The sequence below is a fragment of the Erpetoichthys calabaricus genome, chromosome 5 (genome assembly GCF_900747795.2).
Source record: "Erpetoichthys calabaricus chromosome 5, fErpCal1.3, whole genome shotgun sequence".
In the NCBI taxonomy this organism is placed as follows: domain Eukaryota; kingdom Metazoa; phylum Chordata; class Cladistia; order Polypteriformes; family Polypteridae; genus Erpetoichthys; species Erpetoichthys calabaricus.
Genome location: NC_041398.2, coordinates 185,686,754 through 185,711,753, shown reverse-complemented (window position 1 = coordinate 185,711,753; position 25,000 = coordinate 185,686,754). Strand labels below are relative to the sequence as shown.

The following is a 25,000-nucleotide window of genomic DNA, read 5'->3' as shown; positions in this document are numbered from 1 at the left end:
GAACTGTTGGCCGTAAGTCTGCATCCCTATTACTTGCCCAGAGAGTTTGGACACGTCATTATTGTTATTGTTTAGATCCCTCCTCGGGCGGATGTGGAGATAACATGTGACATCATCCACACCGCTGTTGCTAAACTACAAACAAAAACCCCGAGGCACTTGTGCTAATCTCTGGAGACTTTAACCATGTGACGCTGGACAAAACATTACCTGCCTTCTCCCAGTATGTGGACTGTAACACCCGGGGAAATAGGATTATTGACCTACTGTATGCAAATGTTAAGGAATCATACAGCGCCACCCCGCTGCCTGCACTTGGGAAAGCAGATCATAAACTGGTTCTGCTTCAGCCTCACTACAAACCAAGAGTGAGGGAGCTACCTACAACCGCACGCTCATTCAGGAAGTGGTCCCCTGAGGCAGAGCAGGCTCTGAGAGACTGCTTTGGAACTACGGACTGGGATATCCTGCAGGGATCACACAGTGGGAACATTGAGGAGGCTGTTGACTGCACTACTGACTACATCAGCTTCTGTATGGACATTGTAGTTCCAGTATGAAAAGTACGCTGCTATGCTAACAACAAGCCATGGATTACAAGTGACATCAAGGGCCTTTTGAACCAGAAGAAGAGGGCTTTTAAATGCAGTGATCACATGAGCTCAAGCGCGTGCAGAAGAAACTCCGATTCCAGCTCAGGGCGGCGAAGGAGCAGTACAGGAGAAATGCTGGAGCAGAAGTTGCAGAATAACAGCATGAAGGAAGTGTGGGATGGGATGAAGATCATCACTGGCTGCAGCTCGAAGCGGGGTGCCACCATCGAGAGAGATGTGGAGAGAGCAAACCAGATGAACAACTTCTTTAACAGGTTTGACCACCCTAACCTACTCTCACCTCGAAGTACTGCACCCTCCACCCATCCTTCTATTGATACCAGCATAGGAGAAGTTTCCCCCCACCCACAATTACAGCAGCCCAGGTAAACAGAGAGCTGAGGAGACTTCGTGCAAGGAAAGCAGTGGGTCCAGATGGAGTATCGCCACGACTGCTGAAGGCCTGTGCACTGGAGCTGGGGAGTCCTCTACAGCGCATCTTCAACCCGAGCCTGGAACAGGAGGCTTTGGAAAACATCTTGCATCACCCCAGTCCCAAAGGTATCACGTCCTAATGAGCTGAATGACTTCCGGCCTGTCGCTCTGACGTCACATGTGAAGACGACCATGGAGCGGCTGCTGCTTCACCACCTGAGGCCACAGGTCCGCCACGCCCTCGACCCTCTGCAGTTTGCATACCAGGAGAAGGTGGGAGTGGAGGATGCCATCATCTACATGCTATACTGATTCCTCTCCCACTTGGACAGAGGCAGTGGTGCAGTAAGTGTTTCTGGACTTCTCTAGTGCCTTCAACACCATCCAACTCTGCTCCTTAGGGACAAGCTGACAGAGATGGGAGTAGATTCATACATGGTGGCATGGATCGTGGACTATCTTACAGACAGACCTCAGTATGTGCGTCTCGGGAACTGCAGGTCTGACATTGTGGTCAGCAGCACAGGAGTGCCGCAGGGGACTGTACTTTCTCCGGTCCTATTCAGCCTATATACATCAGACTTTCAATACAACTTGGAGTCCTGCCACGTGCAAAAGTTCGCTGACGACACTGCTATCGTGGGCTGCATCAGGAGTAGGCAGGAGGAGAAGTATAGGAACCAAATCAAGGACTTTGTTAAATGGTGCGACTCAAACCACCTACAACTGAACACCAGCAGAACCAAGGAGCTGGTGGTGGATTTTAGGAGGACCAGGCCCCTCAGTCACCTCTGATGATCACGGGGTCCATGTGTGCAGAGGGTGCAGACCTATACAGTGGTGTGAAAAACTATTTGCCCCCTTCCTGATTTCTTATTCTTTTGCATGTTTGTCACACAAAATGTTTCTGATCATCAAACACATTTAACCATTAGTCAAATATAACACAAGTAAACACAAAATGCAGTTTGTAAATGGTGGTTTTTATTATTTAGGGAGAAAAAAAAATCCAAACCTACATGGCCCTGTGTGAAAAAGTAATTGCCCCCTGAACCTAATAACTGGTTGGGCCACCCTTAGCAGCAATAACTGCAATCAAGCGTTTGCGATAACTTGCAATGAGTCTATTACAGCGCTCCGGAGGAATTTTGGCCCACTCATCTTTGCAAAATTGTTGTAATTCAGCTTTATTTGAGGGTTTTCTAGCATGAACCGCCTTTTTAAGGTCATGCCATAGCATCTCAATTGGATTCAGGTCAGGACTTTGACTAGGCCACTCCAAAGTCTTCATTTTGTTTTTCTTCAGCCATTCAGAGGTGGATTTGCTGGTGTGTTTTGGGTCATTGTCCTGTTGCAGCACCCAAGATCGCTTCAGCTTGAGTTGACGAACAGATGGCCGGACATTCTCCTTCAGGATTTTTTGGTAGACAGTAGAATTCATGGTTCCATCTATCACAGCAAGCCTTCCAGGTCCTGAAGCAGCAAAACAACCCCAGACCATCACACTACCACCACCATATTTTACTGTTGGTATGATGTTCTTTTTCTGAAATGCTGTGTTCCTTTTACGCCAGATGTAACGGGACATTTGCCTTCCAAAAAGTTCAACTTTTGTCTCATCAGTCCACAAGGTATTTTCCCAAAAGTCTTGGCAATCATTGAGATGTTTCTTAGCAAAATTGAGACGAGCCCTAATGTTCTTTTTGCTTAACAGTGGTTTGCGTCTTGGAAATCTGCCATGCAGGCCGTTTTTGCCCAGTCTCTTTCTTATGGTGGAGTCGTGAACACTGACCTTAATTGAGGCAAGTGAGGCCTGCAGTTCTTTAGACGTTGTCCTGGGGTCTTTTGTGACCTCTCGGATGAGTCGTCTCTGCGCTCTTGGGGTAATTTTGGTCGGCCGGCCACTCCTGGGAAGGTTCACCACTGTTCCATGTTTTTGCCATTTGTGGATAATGGCTCTCACTGTGGTTCGCTGGAGTCCCAAAGCTTTAGAAATGGCTTTATAACCTTTACCAGACTGATAGATCTCAATTACTTCTGTTCTCATTTGTTCCTGAATTTCTTTGGATCTTGGCATGATGTCTAGCTTTTGAGGTGCTTTTGGTCTACTTCTCTGTGTCAGGCAGCTCCTATTTAAGTGATTTCTTGATTGAAACAGGTGTGGCAGTAATCAGGCCTGGGGGTGACTACGGAAATTGAACTCAGATGTGATACACCACAGTTAGGTTATTTTTTAACAAGGGGGCAATTACTTTTTTCACACAGGGCCATGTAGGTTTGGATTTTTTTTCTCCCTAAATAATAAAAACTATCATTTAAAAACTGCATTTTGTGTTTACTTGTGTTATATTTGACTAATGGTTAAATGTGTTTGATGATCAGAAACATTTTGTGTGACAAACATGCAAAAGAATAAGAAATCAGGAAGGGGGCAAATAGTTTTTCACACCACTGTAAATACCTGGGAGTGCAGCTGGATGATAAATTGGACTGGACTGCCAATACTGATGCTCTGTGCAAGAGAGGACAGAGTCGACTATACTTCCTTAGAAAGCTGGCGTCATTCAACATCTGCAATAAGATGCTGCAGATGTTCTATCAGACGGCTGTGGCGAGCACCCTCTTCTATGCGGTGGTGTGCTGGAGAGGCAGCATAAAGAAGAGGGACGCCTCACGCCTGCACAAACTGGTGAAGAAGGCAGGCTCTATTGTAGGCATGGAGCTGGACAGTTTGACATCCGTGGCAGAGCGACGGGCACTGAGCAAGCTCCTGTCAATCATGGGGAATCCACTGCATCCACTAAACAGTATCATCTCCAAACAGAGGAGCAGCTTCAAGACAGACTGCTGTCACTGTCCTGCTCCACTGACAGACTGAGGAGATCGTTCCTCCCCCACACTATGTGACTCTTCAATTCCACCTGGGGGGGTAAACGTTAACATTATACAAAGTTATTGTCTGTTATACCTGCATTTTTATCACTCTTTAATTTAATATTGTTTTTTATCAGTATGCTGCTGCTGGAGTATGTGAATTTCCCCTTGGGATTAATAAAGTATCTATCTATCTATCATATACAGTACATACACACATATACATATACTCTATTTAAAAATAAATTTGGTTTATCACCCAAACTACCATTGTCAGAACTAGAATTATTAGACATCATGCTAGACTCTTTGGCCTTTTCTGCTGACAGTCTATAGTCAGAAGAATGCTGCAGTGTGCGTTTTGTATTTTTATCATATTTTTGAACATGGATGACTTTTTAATTTTCATCACTACAATTTTATTATAAAGTTTCTTGACATAATTCTTTATTAACCAATAACAAAACAGACATTTCCTTATTCTATGTTAATAACACATTTGTTTGCCGAGATTTTTCAGGTAGAAGGAACAAAGGTTTGGAGGTGAGGAGATTATTTCAGATAAGGAACACAGAAGTTTCAGGATATGATAGTTATTTTTACATTCATGTGTGCACACATACTGTGCTAGAAATCAACATACTGATTAAAGAAAGAAACTTGTCCTGGTTACATTCATGTATGCACACATACTGTGGTAGAAATCAACATACTGATTAAAGAAAGAAACTTGTCCTCTACCAGGACAAGTTTGATTAAAACCTTTTTGTGTTAGTAATCAGGCAGGAGAAAGCTTGTTCATCTGTCATCTATTTACCCTTGCAGATCAGGCTGAAGAGGGAGCATCCATCACAGCAGTCTGTTACAGCATGGTCAGAATGATCAAAAATTTAATGGGAAAGGTCCATTTTATAAATAACTGAATTTGTATAACAGTGCCAAATTAATGCTAACATGTCATACTCTGATTGGTAAAAAAACGTGAGGAGCTTTATCACAGAGCTCAACCAGCCTAAAATAAAAGTGTTTCTTCATTATAACTTTATTCTGCAATATCTCTTGAATTCATCTCTTATTCTTTTATGGAAACTGTATATGTGCAAACTAGCAAGTCTTTCCAGTGGTATGAAAGAACATTACATCAGCCAGTTTCTTGAACCACCCCCCTGGGACATTCTGCTTGTTTACTTGACAATTTCTACAGTGTCTGTATGACATTTTTAAAACAAATTTTTATGTATTTCAATGTGCACTGCAAATCAAGAAACTTAACTATTTTTACTTCCAAATTATTCTCTCACAATACTCATCTAAACATCCACCCACACAGTGCTATACAAAAATAACCTTACCAGTTCCCTAATTTTACTGAATAACATACTCTACAATAACATTTTATTCTAACTGATATTTTTATTTGTTTTATGTTAAAAAATATTTGAGGAAAATATGTAACAGCTCTCCACACTATTCACAAGTGATTATAGCTCATTACTTTATGCAGATTTGCTCCAGGTTGTTCAGATTAGTTGGATAAAGATTGTTTTTTCAATTGTGTACATTTACAGCTTATAAAGGTCTCCTAATAACAATTGTCACATTCAAAACAAAAAAACAACTAATTTTGCGTTCCAATGCTTTGAAAACAAAATTTCAATGTAGGATATAAGGGTCTAAAATAGGATTAGGGTTAGTACACTAGTGGAAATTAAAGGAAAATGCACATAAAACAAAAGCAAAGAAAAACATTTGTATGTAAAGCATTGTAGGAATCAGGAACAATCTACTAAGACATGCAGTTAAAGTGGAAACGGTTGTCAACTTTTATGAAGTATGTGGGTGAGATATTGGGACCATTAGCTAAACAAACAAGCTTGATGGACTGAATGGATGCATAAATTTAAAGTAAAAATCTCAAAACAAGGCACAAATAAAACATTCTAGCAAGTTAGAGCATTTTAACAATGTTTAACATATTAACTGCTGTAATGCCTAGCTTGATCAGAATGCTCTTGGACTAAGGCCTGATTCACATCTAACTTAATACTACTGTAAGTATGCTTTAACATGCATGCATTTTCAATTATTTTATAAAATAAAGCAGACTATTGGGAGAAAAATTTTATTCTGGCAGTATAATGCCTGCTTTACAAATTATGATGACAATCCTAGCAAGTTAATTCTTAAAGATGCCTCAGAGACAGAGGAGATATTAGGTCAATTTCTATACAGCATTTGAAGCATGCATGCACTTACCCTCATCTGCAAGAAACAGGAAAGGACAGTTGATAAGGAATGGCAAGGGGTGTCTGTCTTCCTGTGTTGTAAATCATTTAAGTGTAGAAAAAAGTAGCATGCCTTATATTTTTTTAAAAACACACTGTGCTCCCCTGTGGTGCAGGCAACAGAGTATAACTGATTCAACTTGTGTGCTGTGGATTACCTGTGTTATTTGGATGTGGAAATAATGCAAAACAATGAAAAAGAGTATTTTCCGCAAAAAAGTTGTACTTCAGTCATTTCCATGTCTTATTGCTTTAGCATGTGCCTGTCAAGTAATCATTTAGTAGATGTCTGAACTTTATCCTAACATTAATTATGAAATCCATTTAGTATAATTTGACAAGTATAAAGTAAGACACTCCAGCTTTCTTTAACAAGGCTGTGTGTTAGTCGGTTTACAAGCACATTTACTAGATAAACAAGCTATTCTTGCAGAGTGCTTATAAAGATGGCAAGCTCAAACAACTGATAACTTTTATTTCTACATCTTTGTAGTCTTTTTTACTGTATCCCAAGTATGATAGATGCCGAACTGCAGGCTTTGGATCAATAATTATGCATATAGTATGCATAATACAATATGCAATAACGTTATTCCCCAAGTCTCACTCAAAGTGAAGTGTAATGATCTGCTTTATAGTGTTACGACTGAAAAATTCTCAAGCCAGTATTCTACTTCCATCTAATGGATGTAATAACATCATGCTGCAAAAAAAAAAAAAAAAAAAAAAAAAGAATATTTCTAGGCTTTCTGTCAGTTTATACCAAGTCTATGGTAGCATCAATACTCATGAGAAGAGTGGAGCCTTCGGCCAAAAACACACTGCAATTAAGAAGCCTTAAAGCCAGTTTTTAGAATAAATTTACACTGCAACATTAGTCAGCATGACACGAATAGTGAAACAGATTCTGACATGCAAGATTAAATGATGTCTATGTTTGGTACTAACAATCCTGCACCTCCTCATTGCCCACTCAGGGGTAAACCCGATCCAAATTTGTCTGTTGATCATGATTATTTATGGAGCAGTATCAAAAAAGTCATAGTAAACCATCTACTTGTTGCTGAAGATAACACATGGGTGTTTTTCAGCCCACGAAAAGAGCAAGTTATAGTGCGTAAACCAGTAAAGAGATGGTACTTGTCCACAAACCAGTTGTTACAGCCACCCTATGACTGAGTATTATTTTTCACTCATTATTAAATATTTGCATTTTACAAATAACTATGATAAAGCCAAACCTGTACAAACTGAGGTAAATGTATAAGGCAGTCATCAAAAATATGCAGAGGTATATGTTCCTGATGTTGACATAAATATTGGTGAAAGTCTCAAGGGTTACAAAGGAAGGCTGTCATAGATATAGTACAATACATCCGAACAGGCATGCTTCAGAATCAAGTTCCACATGCTGTATGAAGCAATCTCTGGAAACATCAGGAAATTAATCATTTACACTGGAAGAGAGATCAAACGAGTTGACAAATACAGTCAATATGGCATCACTACATCATCTGTACTATCACTGGCGGACACTTGGCTTGAAGAAGGGTACTGTATAATATTGAGTTCCTATACTTCACCTGAACTGCATGAGATTTTACTTCAAAGGAAACTGATGCACATGTTTATGACAAAACCAGCATGGTACAACTGGTGACTCCAGTCACATCAAAGAGTGTGGTGATGTAGCTGTGTGGCAAAAAGGCAAAATGATTCCGATCAAGTTGAAGGACAAGAAAGATGTTCATCTCCAATGCTCTGGACATAAGGCAGCAACTGTCAATATTCTTATAAGGGGAAATACGGAAATCACTATGCTTAGCACTGTTATAGGGTTACAACAACACAATGGGTGGTGTGGATAATGCGAGTTAGGCACTGACCTTCTACCCTGTCATGTTCAAGCAACAGAACTATATTACTTAAAAAAAAAATTTCGACATCTGGTAGAACAGTGCCTATGTGCATTAATGACTGTTAAAACATAGAACATGAAGTACCTGAACTAAATCTGCATCAGTACAGCAGTGGGCACAAGACATACATTTCCTACTGTGATTAGGTTGATGTTTCGTTATTTACTTGTTTCTGTTACACATAACATTTTTTTGTTGGTGAAAAAAATTCAATGCATTTGGTTCATTTTTCCAGTGATGAAAATAACACTAAGGAGGCTACATTCACTCATTTCAAATAAGTCACAAAACCCTAAGAACAGAAAACTTAAAAGTAAGCTGCAATATGAAAATACAATAAAACAAAAGTGCACTTTACATGCATTTTAAACAATGATTGTGTATTATTGTTATTAACACAGTTAATAAAATGTATAGTGTTAATAATTGATACCTAAAATTTCACCAAAATATGAAAGCATAACTTGGTGTGAAATTGTCACTATTTTTAATAAATGTAATTTCATCAAATTACAGTACAGAGTGTGTGTGTGCCTTTAGTACAGTGCCTTTAGTACACCAACTTTGTGAAGATTATCCATTGCAATTAAAATTGCACTGTCAATCCTGAAACACTAGTGTCCAATACATTTCTTTTAAACCCGAAGTGACCCTACAAATTAGTTTCTTCAAAGGAATGGCTCAAAGAAAAGGATTTGAAAATTAAAAAGAACATAAATTTAATTTAAAAAATTGTCAAAATTTATGGACTAATGTGATTTTACCATGAAGAAAAAGGTTTTGCCAATCATAACAGCACAACTTTTTATTTTGAAAAAATATTTTAAATTAACTGCGGTGGGTTGGCACCCTGCCCAGGATTGGTTCCCTGCCTTGTGCCCTGTGTTGGCTGGGATTGGCTCCAGCAGACCCCCGTGACCCTGTGTTAGGATTCAGCGGGTTGGAAAATGGATGGATGGATGGATTTTAAATTAAAATAAGTACTCACAGTATTTATTTAAATGATTTTTGAAATTCAGAATCACTTTGAGTAAAGGGGAACAACATTGAATTAAGAGGCAAGAAAAAAATGTCAAAGAATGCTCTGCAATCCCCATTTATCATCAGTCTCCTGGACCTGGCAAACAATTATATTGTGTTTATTTCATCAAAAGAACACTGATTTTAGTTTTTTAATTGGTAACACTTGAACCATGGTGTATTAAGTATACCATCAAAAAGAGTGATAATAATACAGGGTACCTCTATGATCCACTGGGCCATTTTTTTATTCCTCTCTTTTTACAATTTGATAAAGGTTTATAATATTTCTTCAATGGACCATCACATATGTTAAAGCTCAACTCTGCTTTTCTGTATAGCTGTGGTGGTGATATTTCTTGTGGACTCCAACAAGTTCCAAATAGTTGAAGAACAACAACAGCCACTGAGGTACAGTCTTGTTACTTATAATGGTTAATGGTTGCATGCAAGTAATCTGTCTAAAGAGGACGGGATTAGGGTTCAATGACAACTTGAAGCTGTTTGTATAAGAAACTGCCCTCCTTGAGATACAAATGATGATACTTTGCAGCAGAAAACTGAAAGCTTAACTTTTCTCAACTTCTACCCATTAACTACTGAAACCTTTCATTCTATAAAAGGGAGAATTCCATGAACAGAGAAGTGAATTTGCATGACTAAACTTGGTGCAAAGAATGCTATTAGTCAGTCAGTCATCTTCCAATCCGCTATATCCTAACACAGAGGCACAGGGGGGTCTGCTGGAGCCAATCCCAGCCAACACAGGGCACAAGGCAGGAACAAATCCCTGGGCAGGACACCAGCCCACTGCAGGGCACACACACACATACACACACACACTAAGCACACACTAGGGACAATTTAGGATCGCAAATGCACCTAATCTGCATGTCTTTGGACTGTGGGAGGAAACCGGAGCACCCAGAGGAAACCCACGCAGACACGGGGAGAACATGCAAACTCCACGCAGGGAGGACCCGGGAAGCAAACCTAGGTCTCCTTACTGCGAGGCAGCAGTGCTACGACTGCGCCACCGTGCCGCCTAGAATGCTATTAACTTAACAAAATCATGCTACATTGGTTAAGCTTAAGAATGCTATGTGAATTTTGAGATACTGTTCTTGTTTCTTTCTTTTTGAGGGTAATAGTTGGATACATCTGTCTCTTCACACTACCATATTTCAAATTAAACATCAAAACACTTATTTTGAAAAAAATAAAATGGCATAATTCATACTATGCCCAAATAAATCTTTTTCTAACATCAATTGTTTTATACTGCAAAAATTCATAACAAAAGAATGAACAATAGTAGCATTAATGATATTTCAGAAAGGCACATTAATGGCAAGAGGAATTAAACTGAGATTATGAATCAGAAAAACATTTAACATATACTAAATGCCACACAAAAGCTCACATGAGTAAAGCAACAAAAAGCCAAGAAATAAATACATTATAAGTGGCTTCATTCTAACTCACTCGCTGCAAATGACAAAGTTAAATATAACAAATAAAAACTGCTGTATTCTCATGCTTACAATGTGTTTGTTCAACAAGAGCACATATGAAATTGGACTCCTTGGTGATTAAGAAGCCCAGACTGAATGCCTTACGCTGTCTTATACTGACTTACCTTTAAGTCCCTGTGGATTATAGGTGGCTTCTGTTTGTGCATATGTTGTACAGCTTTACAGGTCTGATAAAAAATCTTCAGCACAGCATCACAAGTTAATGGTCCTTTTGCTTCCACTTTCTTGATGAAATCTACTAGTTGGCCTAAAGGTTTAAACATGATTTAATTTTCATTTGTTGTTCAATGCCTAGATTCACATTGTTCTTCATAAAAACATAACATGGCAAAAAAGTATTTAATATTTATGACAAATGTATATTTTCATAGTTTAAATTTCTACTTATCTGCATAAACCTTTTTTGCCAATGAAAATATGACAAACCAGAATATCCAAATCTTACTAATATAAAATGGAAATCATCTAATATTTTGAAGATGGCAATCAATCTTGCACCATGTCTTTTACCTAAGGAATGAAGCCCTAGAGGATCTAATGCCACCACTACCCAGAATCAAACCAGTACCAAAATAGTGTTATGGAGAGATGTTACCCACAGTAAAAAATGTAAGGCACATTTTCAGTTATTGTTGAAGTCATTTACTAGCCATTTTGTTCAGAAAGTTATAGGAATATAATAAATCCAATGAAATTTTAAAACACCATAGGTACATGTTTATGCAAATAGTTTTTATGCAATGGATTTTTCGTTAAAATTCTGACAAAAAAAACCAGACATAACAAGGCATTAAAACTTTATTACTGTTTAAATTAATATATAAAATAAATTGTATACAATTACCTTAGAGTATCAACAGGATGGAACAGCCATCTTTACTTACTATATCCCAAGCATATACAGAAAGTAACTCTTAAAGGTTTTATATATTACGGCATGTTGAATGTAGCTTACTGAATCATTTAAATAAGCAAAATCACCCACATCTAGAATATTATCAATTCCAGTTAGGTTAGTTTATATCTTGTGTGCTTTGCGAAAATACTGTATGTTCCTAGGAAAATCTATTAAAGTAATTTATACAAAAATTACAATGCAGTCATGGTTTTATTAAAACTGGCACAACAGCTACATGAGCAAGTGAATGGGATTTGAAACAAATAAAGGTGAACTGAAAAAACTCTCCTGGGACCATTTTATCAAGTATCTCAGAATAACTTCTATTAATTGCACTAACAGTATGACTAAGAAAAGAATTTCAACCACTTCAAAGTCCCACTGAGGAGTAAAAGGCCACATATGAGAGCGAATGTCACAATTGTATTGTATTCCTTGCCACATATTGACACTCATGATGTTTAATAATTTTATGAAACTAACACTGAGGCTTTGCCACGAAGAAGAAGAAGATGATGATAATAACAATAATAATAATAATAAAACATTAAAAAAAGAAGGAAAACATAATAAGGTAGGATATTGTTCTAAGCTTTATGCAATATTTGCCACTTCGCAGCATCATGAATGAACACCGAGATGAAAAGACTGAGACACACTCTGAAAGTAAGCTTAGCCCAGCACATTCTTTTAACAGTGAATAATCCACAGACATACTTCTTAAAGAATCACTTTCACGCTATTATGGCATATCGGAAACCTCTCGTAAAGCAACAGTCATACTAAGACTAGCCATGGCTATTCCTGCACGGTTACTGAATTTGTGTTCACTCTTGCACTGTTCCCAATTGTCTTCCAGAGCAGCATGATGTGTCATGCCTCTCTCCGTGATCTCCCCTTATCTTCTGCAAGCTGTTTATCTGATGCTTCCGGAGTGTCCACTTACCTTCTTGAACCTTCCTGGGCAAAGTGAATATTCCGGGGGGTCATGGAGTATTAAGGTCAGTGTATCTGTGTGACATTTCACTATCAATCACCCATCCAGACCAGTATAACCTCAGAATAATATGCTGGCTACTAAAATACAGTTTGCATTCATGACCACCTATTTGTTGATACTGTGATAACACTTGTGATTCAAATATGCATGTTCATCCAACATCGGGGCAATTATCGTTACATTTGTGGCGAGTTGCATGAATGCAGCTTGTTTTACCATTACCTCATGTTAAATTGTGGGCAAATGTATAATCTGAGTATTATCTCATCTGTTGTAAGGGTGTTCAGAGTCTGGTGCAAAATTCAAGAAAAGGTTGGTTATGACATACCGAAATTATTGCTATTACAAAGCTGCATTTTCCTTGTGGCCAAAAAGTGTAATGTTACTAACACTTTCATTTTAGCTGAAAGCGCATGGCTTCTCCATTTAGAGGTATCAACCACGTAATGTACAAGATTTGCACAATTATTATTCCATCTTTGTTAAATCAATATCTTTTTACAAGTTCACTATTGTCCAGTGATTTCAAAACATTCCATTTTTCCTACAATTTGAGTGCCATTCTCTGCCTGAATGCCATTTTCTAGCAGCTCTCAGCAAGTGAGGACATCTCACAGTCTCTCCTAAACCCTGGTGAAATTAAGAGTTGTTTACCAAATTAGGAAAATTAATAAAATGCTTTTACTCCTACTCCTTAGAGTAGAGCCAATCTTGCTTCATTCTGAGAACATTGATAAATTTGGGCACCGAACATTTTATGCAAGATTAAATTTACTTTTTAAGTTTTTATTTATTTACAGTATACTGTACATCTGAACAACATTTCAGTAAATGCAACCAAACCTGGCAGAAGATACTTATCAAAAATATCCAAGGCTGAGATACAGACTTCAGTGCATATCCAACACAATTATAGAAGCCCTTTCCACTCTACTCTTTAATCCTCTTCAGTGTCATATTAGTATTCAACTTAATTTAAACATCAAAGCCAAAATGAAAAGGGACACTTTTCACCAATAGTCCTAAAGCCCAAATGCTCTTGTGCTGGAGGCTACAATGCATCAGCATTTAAAGATAGCACATTATGATAAGATCTGGTCTTTTGTTTTAAAACGACTCCATAAGCTAAATTCCATAGCTGTTCAGCAGTACAGAAATGTGCAAGCTTCTCTAGTCATTCTTATATCCCCTATTAATTCAGAGAGAAGATGAAACCACCAACTACTCAAATGAACGTCACTAGCCCATGATCACTGCTGGTGGATGCCTAATTTTCTTCCACTGCAAGTAATACCATATTTTATTATTCCTCTCACTGACTATTTGAATGTTAATATCTGCCCTTTTGATTTCCATCATAAACCTCACAGGTTTATATTAAAGTTGTACTAATAAACCTGAAACTTGCTTGCTTTTCTTAAAATGACATTTGTGTAGACTACTTGAGCACAGAAAATGGAAAATGAAAACAAACAGTAAAATAGTAACTGTAAAATAAACTGTAAAAAAATATTTAAACTAGGGGTGGGGGTTGATTCGTTTTCAATCCTATTCTTGTAAAATGTATCTATTTGTATGGAATGTTATGTGATTTCAATAAAATCAATAAAATTTAAAAAAAGTGTTTAAACTTTTATTTTCTGTCATCCATTTACACTATCTCAACCATTATATGCAGGATTTTTTATCTAGTATATATGAATGATTGAATTTGATACAGAGGGAATGCGATCTTACCTCTACATAACTCTGTAAGAATAAGGAACTCTGCTTGCCCAGTATCAGATTCTTCCTTGCCTATTGAGGCTGCAGAACAAAACTGAACAATGTTTGCATGACCTGAGAGCTTTTTCTGAAAACAAAAGGTCAAGGGAAATTGCAACACAAATATCATCAGAAAATGCAGCTAACATTTAAAGCTGCATCACTGTTGTTAACAAAAATAAATGAGTAAGCAGACAAGTATACTTAACTATAATCCAGAAAGCAAATTTACAATTTTCTTTACTTGTGATGACCCTGAAAGAATATTACTATTATTAGTAAAGTTTTAGTGTGTGTTCCATTTATTTTCTTTTAATACAAAGCTATATCATTTTTTATTACATTGAGCTATACATTTCTAAGCATTGTGAAATAATGGTTGGAGAAACTCTTAAGCATTTTCCTATTTTGAACTGATCTGCACATTCATATGGTTACATATTTAGTACTACAGTAATCCCTCGCTACTTCGCGGTTCACTTTTCGCAGATTCACAACTTCGCGGATTTTATATGTAAGCATATCTAAATACATAACATGGATTTTTCGCTGCTTCGCGGGTTTCTACAGACAATGGGTCTGTTTACTTGCTTCCTCAGTTGGTTTGCCCATTTGATTTCATACAAGAGATGCTATTGGCGGAAGGCTGAGAAGCTACCCAATCAGAGCACGCAGTTAAGTTCCTGTGTGCTGCTGATTGGCTCAGCGACGGAGTGTTGCATTAACCAGGAAGTCTCATCTCACTCATTCATCATTAACGTGCTAATGCTTCAGGGGCCGTGTCCAAGCACCAACAGAAGATGCAAATGATTGCAGAAAAGGTAAAAGTTTTGGATATGTTGAAGGAAGGGAACAGCTACACCGCTACAGGACATCGATTCTCTTTATTTAAAAAGGAGGAAAAGCATATAAGATCTACGGCCGCAGTGTCCTTTAACCAGGGTGCAAAACGAGTTGCAAGTGGACGTGATAAGGCAGTAGTCTGGATGGAATCTGCTTTATGAATCTTTGCAACAAGGTCGACGACGTCATGACCGCCTACAAGCTGCTACGTGTACTTCGCTATACAGTAAGAGTAAACTTATCTACTGATTTCATATTGCTTAGCAGTTGTCCCTGTTTTTAATAGAGTAAATGGTGGGTTGTAAACAATACAGGGAGGGTTTAAAAACGTCCAAATACACGTTAAATAATTAAATAAATATAGTGTCCCTACTTCGCGGAAATTCAGTTATCGCGGTCGGCCTTGGAACCTATCTCCCGCGATAAGTGAGGGATTACTGTATCATGAAAAAGATATAAATTAAATGACACAATAATTTATTAATTGTGTCACTGTTCTTCTTAATCATGTCAATTTAACTCATTCGCTTAAGTATATTCTATTATAATCAGAAATACAGTGATCCCTCGCTATATCGCGCTTCGCCTTTCGCAGCTTCACTCCATCGCGGATTTTATATGTAAGCATATTATGTGAATTTCCCATTGGGATTAATAAAGTATCTATCTATCTATCTATCTATCTATCTATTTAAATATATATCACGGATTTTTTGCTGGTTCGCGGATTTCTGCGGACAATGGGTCTTTTAATTTCTGGTACATGCTTCCTCAGTTGGTTTGCCCAGTTGATTTCATACAAGGGACGCTATTGGCAGATGGCTGAGAAGCTAGATTGCTTACTTTTCTCTCTCTCTTGCGCTGACTTTCTCTGATCCTGACATATGGGGATTGAGCAGGGGGGCTGTTCGCACACCTAGACGATACGGACGCTCGTCTAAAAATGCTGAAAGATTATCTTCACGTTGCTATCTTTTGTGCAGCTGCTTCCTGAAACGACATGCTGCACGGTGCTTCGCATACTTAAAAGCTCAAAGGGCACGTATTGATTTTTGACTGAAAACAAACTCTGTCTCTCTCTCTCTCTATCTCTCCCTGCTCCTGACGGAGGGGGTGTGAGCTGCCGCCTTCAACAGCTTTGTGCCACGGTGCTTCGCATACTTAAAAGCCAAACAGCCCTATTGATTTGTTTGCTAGAGATTGTTTTCTCTATCTATGTGACATTCTGTGCTCCTGACACGCACTCCTTTGAAGAGGAAGATATGTTTGCATTCTTTTAATTGTGAGACAGAACTGTCATCTCTGTCTTGTCATGGAGCACAGTTTAAACTTTTGAAAAAGAGACAAATGTTTGTTTGCAGTGTTTGAATAACGTTCCTGTCTCTCTACAACCTCCTGTGTTTCTGCGCAAATCTGTGACCCAAGCATGACAATATAAAAATAACCATATAAACATATGGTTTCTACTTCGCGGATTTTCTTATTTCGCGGGTGGCTCTGGAATGCAACCCCCGCGATGGAGGAGGGATTACTGTATATTTTTTACATATCAAACACATTTCTGCAGTACATTTTGGTTTGTATTTAAAGTAAGGATGTAAATACTCTGAACAGTAGGTTTACTATTCAGTTCACTGGGAAAAACATGTCAATTGACAATCCATTTTGTCCTTCAACTGTGAAGCGGTATTCATTTAGCAAGAGAGGGCATCACCAATACAACACATAACAGGGTCAAAGTTTCACCCAAGACTGATCTATACTAGAAGAAACAGAAATACTCAACATCTCACTGTGGGGCAGAAGATTCTGTCAAGGATTATGTCCTAGAAATGCACCAATTTAACAGTGTCCTGGGTGAGTCCGTAAAATACTCCCTTCAGAAATTACAGTGCAGGTAACCCAGTAGGCTCCATAGGTGCCTCATTCTCTCTTTTTAGAAAGGATGAGGCCACTAAGGACTGGCAAGAAGCCACAAGAAATCTATAGCTAATGTACCCGGTCAAAAGTGAACTCAGGATAATGGTCACCATCATGTCTTCTCTAAGTTTAACCATTAGTGGGGAGTACAGTGGAACCTCGGTTCACGAACGTCTCGGAACACGAACAAATTGGTTTACGACCAAAAAGTTTGCCAAACTTTTGCATCTGTTCACGACCACACACTCGGTATACGAACAAGCCAGTTTCCTTTTTGATTTGTACGTGTTCAGTCTCTCCCTGTGCATTTCCTGTGCAGCAAGCAAGAGAGAGACAGCGCCACACAAACGAGAGAGAGAGACACACACGAGAGAGAGACACACACAGGCACGCGAGAGACACACAGGCACACACAGGTGCGCGAGAGAGAGAGAGAGAGAGAGACACACACACACAGGCGCGCAAGAGAAAGAGACACACACACAGGCGCGTGAGAGAGACACACACACAGGTGTGCGAGAGAGAGACACACACACACACAGGAGCGCGAGAGAGAGAGACTCACACACACAGGAGCGCGAGAGAGAGAGAGACACACACAGGCGCGCGAGAGAGACAAAGACACACACACACAGGCGCACTCGAGAGAGAGACACACACACACACACAGGCGCGCTCGAGAGAGACACACACAGATTGTATTTACATACAATCCTATGGAGGAAATTGCTTCGGTTCACGACCAAATCGGGTTATGACCAGAGTTTTGGAACGAATTATGGTCGTGAACTGAGGTTCCACTGTATGTCTGCATTGATTTAAGGAGAAAGGAATGAGATGTTAATAATCTTCCTGACACATCCAAACCTTTTAAGATCTACTGACAATTCAGAGGGGCAGGCACCCCTAGATGTGCTGGAGGGAGTTCTATACCAGTGACTCAGCAGCCAAACTCTGGAAGAGATTTTAGGCCAAAGTCCTACGCAAGAGACAAGGGATAAAAACAGGATTATTTGGTGGTGCTTTTGGATGTGGGAAAGGATGGGCAAAATTTCTCACCCAGTAGACTAGGCTCATGACTATTAAACAGTTCCAGTTAAGGAGCAGAGTTTGCTTCGCATTTGCTCTAATTGGGTATTTCCCATTATTTATTTGTCCCACAAATGTATGTTACTGTATATAAAATAAATATTTTTTTTAATTTTTGACTGCCTTGGCTTCATATTTGGTATGGAGATAAGCCACTAGAGTTTCTCAAAAGAACATAAATTTTACAAACAAAAGGAGGTTATTCAGTCTACCAGGCTTGTTTGTTTCGCTAATAACCAATATCTCACCCAGATACATCCAGATATGTTCAGAATGTTTAGCAGAACATTTTACAACAAATACAATTATATTCCACAGTATCATCTCCTAAAAACCTTTGTGGTGAAAGACGCCAAGCTTTAAATATGGTATCAGGTAAGTAACTGCTGATACGGATTAACTGTGAATTTCTAAACATACTTTTCAGGTATTACTTTGCACACTCCATCTAAATGCTACTGATTCCGAAAAAGAAAACCCAAAAAAGCAACAGAAATACAAAAAACAAGATACTTACTTTGAAGCATTTCTTTCTGTGCAGGTATTCTGTGATTAAATACACTAACAAGTAAATAAAATGCTCAAGTTATCGGATTAATTTGAGCCGTCTCTTTCTCTCTCCCTTGCTCTCTAACACAGATCCTGTCTACTTAAATTTCCAGTAAAGGATACCATGAAGCAGACCTCTTGAATAATCGCCTTGTTTTTCTCCTCTTCATTGGAAAGAAGCCGCTGAAATAACAAAGAAAAGTGTTCAAAATTAGCTAAGCCAATTGCATTCTCCCCATGTTTGCGTGGGTTTCCTCCGGGTACCCCGGTTTCCTCCCAGAGTCCAAAGACATGCAGGTTAGGTGCATTGGTGATTCTAAAGTGACCCTTAATTGTGCTTTGTGTGTGTGCGTGTGTGTGTGTGTATATGCTGGCGCCCTGCCCGGGGTTTGTTTCCTGCCTTGCGCCCTGTGTTGGCTGGGATTGGCTCCAGCAGACCCCCATGACCCAGTAGTTAGGATATAGCGGGTTGGATAATGGATGGATGGATAAAACTAGGAAATACTATTAAATTACTAAAAGAATCCTTACATTCATTTTCTTAATCTGCTTATCCAAGGCAGAATTGTGGGGAAGCTGGAGCCTAACCCAGCAAGCACAGGATGCAAGGTAGGAACAACAGTAGTGATAATGAATGTTTTAAATGTTAAAAAAAGTGAACTTACCTTTAAAGCATAATCTTTCCCGCTTCCAATATCCTGTGCCTCATACACAAAAGCAAAACCACCTGATGACAAAAAATGGTGTTATAGTTTAACTTGATAATAATGTATTTAGAATTGGATACAATAAGAATTCAAGAAATAATAAAAAGGGACATATTTATGCTGGTATAAAGTAAATGCTAAATCTCTACTACCTTGCAAGCTTAAAATAATTAAAATAACTTAATAGCTTAAAAAACTTAAAGTTGCACAGTGTGTAAACGTTTGAGCCACCCTGGTCAAATTGAATCTTTTACTGAATCCAAAAGTGAAAAGTTGTTAACTAAACGTCTCCAGGACACAAACATTAAAGTGTGATTTTTTTCAGTACATATTAAATCACAATTACTGCTTATCTGCAGAATTGAACAAGGAAAAAATTATGTGTGTGGCATGTGAAAATACTTTCACACACTTTCTAGTCAATTAATATTACCTTTCTTTCATTAAAACACTTCAAATGGATTGGAGTTGACGCTGACTGTTAGGTACAGAATAACATAATAGTAACTGAATTGAAATGTACATAATGTAGATATTTTAAAGTCAGTATGTCACCTGGAAATGACAGTAAGAATTTTACATTCTTTTTACATTTACACATGACAATACCGCTATTATAAAAAATAAAAGCGTCAACACCTGAACCATGCAAAGCAATACCTTCAATGAACCAGAAATATTTTGGAAGTGCTAATGTTAATTAACAAAAATTAAAATTTCTGGCCACAATGGCAAAGTTTAGTGAGAAACATCAAAGAACACTTTGCTTAGCATAGTGTAAATCATATTATACCTTAGGATTGAATGGCACAGATATTTTTTGGAGATGCACTTAAGAATGGATGCAGCTAGATATTAGCAGATCCCACATACTAATGCCAGAGTCTGTAATTAAACTGAAGCAGAAAAGAGGTTTGATATCAGAGTAAGATAATTAAAATATATATATATATATATATATAATATATATATATATATATATATATATATATATATATATATATATATATATATATATATATATATATATAATTAACCTTTATTTACATAAGTGAAAATGTAATAATATTGTATATTTTTTGCAGCACCCAGACCCAAATATTTCTGAAAATCAGTGGGTAGAAGAGTGCAAATAAATTAAAAAAGCAAGAATGCAAAGACTTTTAGCAGGCTACAAGGAAAGTTTGGAAATAACTTCCAAAACAGGTGTTACAAAGTAATGAAAAGATGTCCCAAACTTTGGAATATAATATATTTGCTCCTTGACTTTTCCACAGTCTGTTAAAATATGAATCACAACTGTACATAAAATGTGAAAGTCTGCCCTGCAGAGGTAGTGTTAACTACTTTTAAAATAGGCACTTAGTGAAACATCATATTTGACTTAGGTGTCCAGACATTTGCACACAATTGAATGCTGTGAATTTAGTAAAAGTAATAAACAAAATATTTAATTTAGCCTCTATATTAACAGGAAAATACAGAATAAGGATAGTTATTAGGTAAAAAAAGAAACTCCAATTCCACAGTATGACAGAGATAAAGATAGTTGCTCGGTTTTAGTCGTTTTAAACAGTTTTATAGGTCACATTAGTAAAGACAATAGTAAAATAATCTGTGATTTTCAACAAAACCAATACACATTAAAAAGCACAACAGACTTCCAGCACCATACCAGTGCTTGCCATCTACATTAATTTTCAGATGACTCCTCAATCATAGTCTGCATTAATAATGGAGACAAGTCAGAGTACAGGAAAGTTATGGAGGACTCGGTCTTGTGGGACAACAACTTGCAACTCAGTATCAGCAAGACAAAAGAACCTCCAGCATGCCAAGGAGCCTCTGAGACCAGTCACCATTCAGCAGGAGGACATGCAAGTAGTGGAGAGCTAAGTACCTGGGGGTTCACATAAACAACAAACTGGACTGGTCCGACAGCACAGTGACACTGCATAAGAAGTGCCAGAGTAGACTGTAACTTCAACAAGGAAACTTAGGTCTTTTGATGTGTGCAGCAAGCTGCTGGAAATGTTTTATCAGTTCATAGTAGCCAGTGTGGTGTTCTACGCTGTGGTTTCCTGGGGAAGCAAAAGAAGCACAGTGCCTAAACATACTTATCAGGTTAGTCTGCTCCATCACAGGGCAAACACTTTTCCACAACAGCTTCTATTGTGTCCAAAGGATAATGAGAAAACTGGATGCAATCATGAAAGATCCCCTCCATCCCCTTCAGGAGGCTTTTTTTTCCCACCACAGTGTGCTAAGAAACAGCTCTGAGGGTCTTTTCTGCCCACTGCTATTAAGCAATTCAGTGCTTCCTCCCGATATATTGTTTTAGTCAATTTTGAAATATCTGCATAATATGCAATTATTTATGCATTTATTGATTGATTGGCTATGTTATTTGTCCTGTGAGTCTGTATCCATTTTTATGTTTCTGTTGTTGTATGTATCTGAATTTTTCTATGTGATTAATAAAGTTTATCTAATCTAATGGGGTGATATGACAAAATAAACATAAAAAAAGATAAATATTTCTCTTCCAGTCATTTAAAAAAGTAAGCACAATTTAAATATTAAAACAGTGTTAATTTCTAGGTATGTTGTGCCATTTTCTTCCAGTGAAGAATCTGTAAAAGAGAAGGCAGCCAGACAAATACTTATTATACACCTAGCCTAAACAATGAAGGAGATTTAGTTTCCTCTAATCACAAAGAGCAAGAGAGCACCTTTCACAGCAGTGACTAGAAATTCAGAAATTGAAGTACTGAATAGTATGGGTGTTTTTCCAGAATAATCTTCACATAATGAATATTTTGCTAATCCATTCCAGGCATTTGTATCAAAAATGCTTCAAATAGCAGTGAATGTCATAAAACGGCTGTGTCTCACATCCAAGAATGTTTAAGAAAGTGGAGAAAGGGAATTTCAAGGCAACTGACCAAACTAGGTAAACCTTAACAACAAAGCTATGTTTTAATGCACCATCAAAACATGACATGAAGAAAAACTATTTCTCACAGAGTGACCCATTTGTAATTGAAAATTACTTGTATTACTATCGTTAGAAAGAGAGGGGGTGGATTTCTAACAATTCAGCTAGATAATCTAGCGTAAGGCACATCTCTTTACCTATAAACTCCTTTAGAAGTGGATTGAAAGAAGTTACATAGAAGGTTCAATTATCGTATATACTCGTGTTTAAGTTCTCCTGCCGATAAGTCTGGGCTTGATTTTACCATATAATTTCCAGTATTTTATAATGTTGGACGTAGTTGCGGGGCAGTATACCGGCTCATACCAAAAACCGTTTTTTATTTTTGTTATGATATGGATTTTCCTTATATCACAACACCGGTTTAAATAGCCTAAACAATGTTCAGAATGTGGCGCAGCAGGAAACTGTTTAAGGAAGGACCTTTTTCACTGCTGCACCACTAAAACACATACAACAGAGTACATGCGTTACTGGAGGTATTGAATAGTGAAAATGGACAGAGAACATTCCGAAACTGAAGCTGTAGCAGACAATAACGATTAACATGATGACACAGAAGAACTGTTGCCGAAAAAAGGAGCCGTGTCTGTTGTCTGGAGATAATTTGGTTTTAAAAGGTCGGATATGGACCATTGTGTTCAAATGTGTGAATATTGTTTATATGCTACTGGATAATACTGCAAGCCAAGTTGTACTTGTTTTATTTTATTTTTTTTCAATACTGTGTAATGTACCTGGGTACTGTGTGGCGACATGTTGACTTTATTCTTGACATTTCCACTTTAATCTCGACGCTTATGATGAGAATAAAGTCAACATGTTGACTTTATTCTCGACATTTCTACTTTATTCTCGACGTTTATGTCGAGATTGAAGTTGACATGTTGACTTTATTATCGTAATTTGTCATTAAAGCAGAACATCGTAAACTAAACTTCATCTTAAAATGAATATTTATTTTACTAGATTTTCTCAAACCCCATCAAAAGTTATGCAGCACGTTAAATGCTTTGTGTTAAGTGTACCTGGAGCCATGTTAATAGCTACGTGCTTCTTAAACTGACTTCCTCTTGCACTAAGAGAAGGCACAGGCAGCACACAGAATATTAATTTCACAAGGGGGCTCCGCCCCCTGCTTGCTTTGCTTCGATATATTGGAGTGTAAAGGTGTAGATGACGAACAAAGGAAGTATATTCATTAACTAGCAAAATACCCGCGCTTCGCAGCGGCGAAGTACTGCTTTAAAATTTTAAATAATAAACTGAGGGAAATTATACTAATAATTATTTGTTCAGAATCTCTTTGTATACCATGTTGTCAGTTCGCCCCTCCGGTTGTAATATGACCAAGTTGTGCGCTGAGCTTACTCTTGAGCATGCAACGTATACTTGGCCATGTGAAAAGCAAATCAAGAACAGCAAGACCGCGCCAGCTGCGGAGCTCAGCTTGGAGCGAAATGAAGTGAATGAAATGAGGTGAATGGGAGGGGAGATGATCACGTGACTCCAACACCCGCCTTAACTCTCCATCCCTCCACAAACACACAAACACAGTCTCTCGGATCCCAACTCTCCTTTATATCTATACATATTAATAAAAGGCAAAGCCCTCACTGACTGACTGACTGACTGATTCACTCATCACTAATTCTCGAACTTCCCGTGTAGGTGGAAGGCTGAAATTTGGCAGGCTCATTCCTTACAGCTTACTTACAAAAGTTAGGCAGGTTTCATTTCGAAATTCTACGCGTAATGGTCATAACTGGAACATATTTTTTGTCCATATACTCTAATGGAGGAGGCGGAGTCACGTATCGCGTCATCAGGCGGAGTCACGTATCGCGTCATCACGCCTCCTACGTTATCACGTGAACTAAAAACAAGGAAGAGATTTACAGCACGAGTCAAGCGCGGGAACGAAGGTAAATGACGTTAATTTTTGACTGTCTTTTAATACTGTGTAAGCATACATATTAACACATGTGCAATTAAACGTGTGCATTTACGGGGTGATTTCTCAGGCTTAAAAGCTCGCCTTTTATCAAACGCGGGAACAAAGGTAACTGACGTTGTTCACTGTCTTTTAATACTGTGTAACCATACATATTAACACATGTGCAATTAAACATGTGCATTTACGGGGTGATATGTCAGGCTTAAAAGCTCGCCTTTTACTAAAAAGGTAAATGCAAAACTATTTTCAATCATTCTATGATCTGCTTCTCACAACTGAAGGCACCGTGGCTGATGGTAAATGACGTTAATTTTTGAGTGTCTTTTAATACTGTGTAAGCATACATATTAACACGTGCAATTAAACGTGTGCATTTACGGGGTGATTTCTCAGGCTTAAAAGCTCACCTTTTATCAAACGCGGGAACAAAGGTAAATCACGTTCTTCACTGTCTTTTAATACTGTGTAACCATACATATTAACACATGTGCAATTAAACGTGTGCATTTACGGGGTGATTTCTCAGGCTTAAAAGCTCGCCTTTTACTAAAAAGGTACATGCAAAACTATTTTCAATCATTCTATGATCTGCTTCTCACAACTGAAGGCACCGT

At 38.1% G+C, this 25,000-nt stretch overlaps 1 protein-coding gene across 2 annotated transcripts in view; it reads right to left on the bottom strand.

Annotated features, from left to right (window-relative positions):
- Positions 1 to 25,000, bottom strand: part of gak (cyclin G associated kinase) — a 155,030-nt gene that overhangs the window by 103,852 nt on the left and 26,178 nt on the right. For both annotated transcript variants that reach the window (XM_051928074.1, XM_051928075.1), the window contains exons 2-5: positions 19,390 to 19,451; positions 18,848 to 18,907; positions 14,297 to 14,411; positions 10,766 to 10,908 (exon numbers count right to left, since the gene is read on the bottom strand). In XM_051928074.1, the coding sequence (XP_051784034.1) occupies positions 10,766 to 10,908; positions 14,297 to 14,411; positions 18,848 to 18,907; positions 19,390 to 19,451 (380 nt within the window). The remainder of the gene's footprint in view (positions 1 to 10,765; positions 10,909 to 14,296; positions 14,412 to 18,847; positions 18,908 to 19,389; positions 19,452 to 25,000) is intronic.